General features: G+C 34.9%; 1 protein-coding gene across 1 annotated transcript in view; it reads right to left on the bottom strand.

The window, feature by feature from the left end:
* Positions 1 to 3,163: 3,163 nt before the first annotated feature.
* LOC103255563 (focadhesin-like) overlaps positions 3,164 to 8,130 on the bottom strand; it is a gene marked incomplete at its 3' end in the record, with an annotated part of 146,851 nt that continues 141,884 nt past the window's right edge. Inside the window, exons 12-15 of the mRNA XM_021710188.1 lie at positions 7,294 to 7,398; positions 6,458 to 6,559; positions 5,814 to 5,944; positions 3,164 to 3,290 (exon numbers count right to left, since the gene is read on the bottom strand). Of these exons, the coding sequence (XP_021565863.1) occupies positions 3,164 to 3,290; positions 5,814 to 5,944; positions 6,458 to 6,559; positions 7,294 to 7,398 (465 nt within the window). The remainder of the gene's footprint in view (positions 3,291 to 5,813; positions 5,945 to 6,457; positions 6,560 to 7,293; positions 7,399 to 8,130) is intronic.

Genomic DNA, 8,130 nt, shown 5'->3' with positions numbered 1-8,130 from the left:
TAAAGAGGAACGGATAGACAAATTACCACCAAATGCCACTAGGAAATAGACTTATGACTATGCTGAATATTTTCATTCTTGAAAACTTAACTGAATCATAATTCACACATGATATAAATTATAAGACAGAATAAATGGCTTCACAGAATGCATGCTGACTCCAGTGGATACCATGCAGGTCAAAAAACAAAAGATTAGCCTCAAATAGTCAATGTGGCCTGGCAAGAACCACTGAATTGAATATATTTTACAACTTTAACATACTTCACAGGCCAAAACAGCAGCAGTGTCACATACAATGAACACCCATACGAAGCTTGTAAAGCCTTAAACCAAACAGAAAAATACATTACAACCATGAAGGCTCAAAGAGAAATAGATTATGTCTACTTATCCAGATAAACATAAAGCAATTCATTACCAAATTTTTTTAAAAATTAATTCCCAAAATTAACTGTAATGCAGTCTATTTTGACAAATTCCACAACTCAGAATATTTGTAATATTTATGAAGAAAATATGGTAGGTAACACATATTCACCTCTAGTAAGCATCAATAAAATGTTTTACCTTCAAGACAAGAGAGACAGATGAAAAAGAAAATGAGTATTCTTCTTTTAAAAATCAAATGAACTAACTGGTGGTATTGCTTTAATATTCATTAATGCCCATCTTGTTATAAGGACTGAAGGGGGCTACCAGCTATTCTTGGAAGGACAACATATTGAATTTTAATTTCATCTACAACATATTAGTTTGCGTTTCTTAAAAGTGAGTTTTGGATAAAAAATTATATGGGACTTGGATTTCTATAATGCTAAAAGAGAAGGGAGATAGGAAGAAACACACAATGGGAAAGAGATATGTCTTTAACCAAGCAAAGGAAGGAGTATTGATGTATCAAAATAAGAAATATTTATTAAATAAAATATCTACACATAATATCTCAATTTCTCTAGAGGACAAAGGAATGTGAGAAGTAAGGTATTACAGTACAATAGTGGGTTTCAATTTATCTTTGTTGGAAGTGGTTTGGATTGGGGGAAGAAATTTAGGGCTAAATATTCAGCAATCAAATGGTCTCCTAACTATACAAAGAAGTTACAATAGCTTCAGTAGATACCATTTGGATGAAGAAATTAAGTCATTCTCATGTATTATGTGAGTTTCAGGGGAAAGATCAAAGAATTATTTAGAACCTCCTTGAAGGCATTGACTATACCTAATTGGATACCAATTTGTCAAGAGAAAGCTCAATATTTAGAGGACACCTATGTGAACAGACATTATACTAGGTCTTTTTTGTGTGTGTCAAAATTCATTTTATCCTCATTTGAAGAAACAGAAGCTCAGAGAGGTTGAATAAATTAGTCAAAGAACACACAGCTAACAACTTGTTACATATCAAGTATAGGCCCACAGGTGCCTAGACACAAAATGCTGCCTATAACAACAAGCTACATTTTTTATATCTCCAATACAAACTAGAGTTAATGATGATATATTAGAGAAATGGAATGAGAAAAGTCAATGCCAAACTCAGGGCATTTCTATAGCCTTATGGCAACAGCAGAAGATAGGTGGAGAAAATAGTGGAATTATAGAAACAATAAGAGTGAATTACTATTTATTAAGGGAAAAAGTTAATTTCAGAAGTGAGTTGATGCCTGTTTAGAAAAAATAATGAAAAGGAAATAATCCAAAATGGTAACAATCACCTTTTGGAGGGGAAAGTACAGAATTCTTTCTTCTCTTAAAGTTTATATCTAATTAAAAACTGATATAAAAATAACATTTAGAATTATTTATTATAAAATCAATATACTTATTCTTTTTTTTTTTTTTTTTTAAGAGACAGGGTCTTGCTCTGTCACCCAGGCTGGAGTACAGTAATCCTGACTCACTGTAATCTTGAACTCCTGGGCTCAAGTGATTCTCCCACCAAACCTCCCAAGTAGCAAAGATTATGAGCACACACCACCACACTTGGTTAATTCCTGACCTCAAGCAATCCTCCTGCCTTGGCCTCTCAAAGTACTAGGATTACAGGCATGAGTCACCGTGCCAGGCCTATACAAGTAACATAATTATTAACATAACACTTCCCCATCCCAGTTGACAGATAGAAGTAACAAAAAACAAAATATGTAGTCATGTGTGGCATTTCTCTGCTATGATAGTCCTCTGCCATTAAGTTCTAGTAACTTATCCAACTATTGGGCACATGAGATCTGAAAGCATAGTCCTTAGTGCACATCAGTTTCTGAACAGCAGGGATGTTCACTGCCTGGTGAAATAAATGTCCACTCAAAACAACATAAGCGTATTCTCATAATAAGATTTCAAGTAAATATCTAGCCTCTCTCTGGGGTCTATTTTCCTCATATGTAAAATGGTATTAATCCCTACATTACAGAGTTATTGAGGAACATACATGAAAAGTGCTTAGCCCAGGAATATAAACATATGAACACTAAATATAGCTGCCAATTATATTATTATATCATTATATTCATTATCATCACTGTCAACCATAACTAGCCACAGTCTTAAGATAAGAGATTTCTACTTAGTTTCATTCACTAACAAATTATAATTTGTGTATGTATGTTCCTTGTGTCAAAAACTTTGGTGTAATTACCACATTTTTCAAAATAGTAAAGATTCTCTCTGCAGTGTTAAAAAGTAGAACAATCTAAAGTTCAGAAAATAATTTACAAATTTAGTTCTAACATTGACTCACTCTACTCAATCTAATCACTAGAAAGGAGAAAATCCTTTCTAGATCTTTAAGTGGCTAGCTATAAAAGTGTCACTGGTCTGTGCAAATCACCTGACTCTCTTTAATTACAAAATTAAGCAAATATATTCACAAGTTCTCCTATAAGTATAACTTCTTTTATCTTAACAAAAATTAATAAGAACAAGGAAAAATTCAAACTCTTGTTTTCTTTAATCTGCAGAGAGTATCTACATAGCCAGATGGTTTAACACTCCCTGCTAGAAAGAATTTGTAAAGTAGGTCTTGCTTCACTCTTCCAAGCAAAAATTGGAAATAAATCTTCAGACTTTCAGTTACTTGAATCTAATCTCATCCTTGTAGCTACTCTGCCTCGTAAAACATTTCCTTCAAAATTATTCAAAGCAATTCAAAAACGCCTACCTCAGCTTGGCAGAGTGCATGAAGACCTTGTAACACCAAGGCTGCTGGAGTAGCTTGATCAGGCTTGGTGCATTCATTCAACACCTGAGAAATAGCTGCTAACATATCTGCACCATGCTGATATGGCCTATGAACAATGACAGTTTAAGAGCAAAGTTAAAGTCAAAGAGCAATACCACTCTCAGGTCTCTTACCTAAACAAAAAACATTATTGTTTTTGTATTCCCTTGTGTCCACAAAATGTTGACCCTCATATACCATATGCTTTGCTTGTCTTAAAAAAGATGCATCATGATCATTACTGCTATAACTTGATGTTCATTTTACATAGAAATATTATCCAAAAAAGGCACTTTTCACAGATTCCATTTGCCCTAAATTATAAATCCTATTGTCTAAATTGAGAAAAACTCGATTCAATAATAATGATGAAAAGAACTAACTTGCCTAATTGAGACTATCAGTAAAGATAAGAGTTATTTCTGCCTCGTGGTTGTTCTGGTATCAGATATTGACTAAAAAAGCAGGAATTTTTAGATCAGAAGACAATTTGTAGTAGTAGCAATACTAACTAAAGTTGTTACATCTATCACATATTGGTGATGATGATAAAAATAATAAAAATTATGACTGACTGCCCTATCTCAAGCCAGCCACTGTGCTAAATTCATTCACTCATCCTCCTCCTCTTCCTCATTTTTCTAATCCACATGTATTGTGCTATCTTCAAAATATCTTTAACTTTATAGTTATGCAAGTTTCTTTTCCCTAAATCCCTTGCTACCCCTCAATAATATTAAGACTTTTGTCTAGTAAACAAAATGTTAACTGATAAAATTGCCTGTTATAGCCAGGCTCAGTGACTCAGCCTGTAATTCCAGCACTTTGGGAGGCTGAGGTAAGTGGATTGCCTGAGTCCACAGGTTCGAGACCCACCCAGGCAACTGGGCGAGACCTCATCTCTACAATAAATCAAAAAATAGCTGGGCATGGTAGTGCACACCTGTAACTTCAGCTACTTGGAAGACTGAGGCGGAAGGATCACCAGAGCCCAGCAGGTCGAGGTTGTGATGGCCAGGAGCGTGCCACTGCACTCCATTCTGGGCAACAGAGTGAAACTCCAACTCAAAAAAAAAAAAAAAAAAAAAGATCCTGCCTATTGTTTCACATCGATTCTATTTCTTCACTGTTTCACAAATGGAAATACCTTTCCAAAACTGGAAAAATTTCCCAGATATGGAGGTAGTAACTGAAAGGAGCACTGAATAATTTATCAATAGATTCTAATCTGGTCTGATATTCTACCTCTCCTGAGCCCCAGCTTTAAGTATATAAAATGTCACTTAATAGCTTTTCATCCCTGAAATTTTTTCATGGTAATACCTCAATAAAATCCAAGTTCTAGGTCTTAAGTTACATATGTGTAACTTTTAGATGAGGTCGTTTTTATTTTTGACTTGCTGAAAAGTTTAGATAAGAGCAGAAAAGTTGAGGCATAGCTTCTGATCTAAGATTTAACTTGAAACAGGAATCATTCATGTTATCAGCATCTGGGCCAACACACTGCACAACTTTAGGAAGTACTATTCACACTGCTGTCATTGACAGCAGTGAGAATGATGTTTGCAGGAATTTTACAGTACAATGGCCTGATCAACATATGAAATGGAAGGACTGCAACCATTTCAAATGTATCAGATCTATTCCTCTGTAATCATTTTTACCTTACCTCTTACCAAAAAAAAAAATTCTCACAAGGTAGAACTTTGCTTATTTTATTTCAGTCTTGTCACTTCCAGTCTATTTATTAATCCATAATCTATCTAGAACAATATTTTCATGTTTTCAAAAGCTTATAGCACACTTGAAAATTATCATTTCCTTCCCTGTTATAGTGTCTAATAATCCCATAGCAATGAGTCACAAATAATTTCTTCCCTATTAAAACTACTTAGAAGAATCAGGCATAACACTGGAAGAATACCAGAAAAAACACAGTTTACGACTATAGTCCACTACTTAGTTTTCAGGAATCTACACACAGAAAAATAGAACACATAATATGTTTTATTTCAATATTAAATTACCAGAAAAAGATGCAAGTATCATATAATCCTAGATAAAAGACTAGACCTTAAAATGGAAAGACATACTTGCTTCTCAGAGCTAATGTTCATTACTAAGCTTTTTTTTTTTTTTTTTTTTCTTTTTTGAGTTGGAGTCTCACTCTGGAACCCACACTGGAGTGCAGTGGCCACCCCCGGCCACCACAGCCTCGATCTGCTGGGCTCCAGCAATCCTTCTGCCTCAGCCTTCCGAGTAGCTGGAACTACAGGTGTGTGCTACCACGCCCAGCTAATTTTTTGATTTATTTGTAGAGATGAGGTCTTGTCAAGTTGCCCAGGCGGGTCTTGAACCCACGGGCTCAGGCAATCCACTCACCTCAGCTTCCCAAAACGCAGGATTACAGGCTGAGCCACCAAGCCCGGCTATTACTATGTCTTATATTCAGAAAACTTCCACTGAAAAATATTTTATTTGTACTCATATATCCTCTGCCTATCTTTCCTTGCTTCTTGCTTACAGTAAACAAATTAAATACAAGATAATATATTATAAAATGTATTTCCAAGAGTTAAGGACAGCTCACCTCTGCTTACAGATATCTCTGATTGATGCTGCTTTTGCAATCAGCTTCTCCCACTGGATCTCCTTGCTCACAGAGAGAGAAGGGACATCAGACATGGCCATGAAGCGCTGTAGTTCAGGATAGACACGGTCCTAACAAGGCAATTTCACAAAAAGGTAATTTCTCAACTTGAGCTGAATAATCATTATCTCTTTTTATGCATCATTTCCATCTCCAAATCTTCCATTTGCATTGCAAAACATAATATATTTCTTCCAATCAGTGGAGAAGAATGCTGTTGTGATTACTGGGAATTTTCTTACAGACCCATGTAGGATTCATTTCACAAAACAAGAAGAAAGTAACTAAATGTCACCCTAATTACAAAGGCTTGAATCACTTATAACCATATTTCTATTACTTTCTCAAGCAAATGGAAAGATAAATTTCAGAAATAAGGAAGTAAGATTTTATCTTCTCGATTTCTCTGAGAGTCAATAACAACTCTCATTACAGATCAAATGCATCACAATAAATCAAAATTTCTCAACGTAATCATTGATGCCACTCTCAACTACCACTAAATCAAAGCACTGCTACATAATTATTTTTCTTCACTGAAAGGAACACATTTAACACTTATACAAGTGTATATATGAGCTTACCTGCTTTTCCCACAAAGATGTCAACAAGCGTAAAGTGACTGCTCTTAATTGTGGGGTGGTTCCAAGAAGTTGGATTACTCGTAGAATCTGTCCTACACATACCTAGAAAATATTGAAGAAACTCTGGTTTCATAAATGTAAATGTAGACAACCTCAAGGTAACTAAAAGTATTTTAAGACCCCTGCTAAAAAATAAAGACTGAAATGAAAGCTTACTACAATATCACTATCCTTTTCAGAGGATGAGAAATAGTTTGGGAAGGGTTAATTCTCAAACCCAGAGCATAAGGACCTAATCTAAGACAGTGTGAAAATTTGGATATTAAGTAATTTTTAAAAATTAATTACTAAATATTATAAAGAAAAACTTCTGACTTTAGACATTACTTTCTGTAAAATATGATCCAAAAAGAAAAATAGTGATCATATAAAATTTAGGACTCAAAATTTATTAATACAAGAACAAATTCAATATATCATTCATGTCTCACTTTATTTTTATTTATTTATTTTTTTTGAGTTGGAGTCTCACTCTGTCACCCAGACTGGAGTGCAGTGGCCGCTCCCGGCCACCGCAGCCTCGACCTGCTGGGCTCCGGCGATCATTCCGCCTCAGCCTTCCGAGTAGCCAGAATTACAGGCATGCGCTACCATGCCCGGCTGATTTTTTGATTTATTGTAGAGATGAGGTCTCACTGCCCAGGCGGGTCTCGAACCTGCGGGCTCAGGCAATCCACTCACCTCAGCCTCCCAAAGGCGCGGGATTACAGGCTGAGCCACCGAGCCCGGCTCTCACTTTATTTTTATTCCTCAAGTAAATTGGTTAATATACTAACCTTGTGAACACCAAGTGTAGGTAAAGTATACAATATATTATTGCATAAAATAGGTTCCAGCGGTCTTCCCAATTTGAACATCAAAACTGGAATCAGATTTGGCACCTAAAATGAATTTTTAAAATATATGAAGTATGCCTTTTTTCCAAAAAATAATCTCTAAATCAATATTTATCTCTTTTTTTAAAGGAATACTATGAATATGAATGAATTAGAAGATTAGAAAATGTCAGTTAGCTATTTCTTGCTAATGATAATTTCATAGCACCATTAACATTTCACCTTTTTTATAATTAGCTGCCAAACACCAGTCAAAAAGTGTTTCATTAACTCTGAGCAGCACAATAGTTAAGATATAACCTACCTCAAAGAAATTTACAGTTCTAACGTACTGGCAACACTTAATACATATATAAACAAGAAAATAATTTCACATATTGAAATATTCAATTTGGTTACTCCAATATGAAATCATTAAAATCAGTGTACCTGATGACCCCCTTGGGTCCCCTCCCGCTCTGGGAGTTTTTTGCCCTTTCAATAAATCCTGCTCCCTCCCCCCCCAAAAAAATTAACTGTATCATAAAAGGGGTCAATGAACAAAAATTTCCTACCCATCTCAATCTCTATAATAAATGAGAATGAATAAATAAAATGAAAAAAGCAATACAATCATGGATCAGAAGGCTTAGTTTTATTAAAATGGCATTATTTCCCAAATTGATCTAATAATTCAACATAATTCCTATCAAAATTCCTGCTAGCTGCTTCTTTGCAAAACTGGAAAGGCTGATCATAAATTAATGTGTAAAAGCAAGAACCTCTGGAGAGTTAAAA

The sequence above is a fragment of the Carlito syrichta genome, unplaced genomic scaffold, assembly GCF_000164805.1.
Source record: "Carlito syrichta isolate Samal-C Ts95f unplaced genomic scaffold, Tarsius_syrichta-2.0.1 Scaffold288255, whole genome shotgun sequence".
Lineage (NCBI taxonomy): Eukaryota > Metazoa > Chordata > Mammalia > Primates > Tarsiidae > Carlito > Carlito syrichta.
Note: the sequence above shows the minus strand (reverse complement) of the source record. Positions and strands in the feature narration are given on the sequence as shown.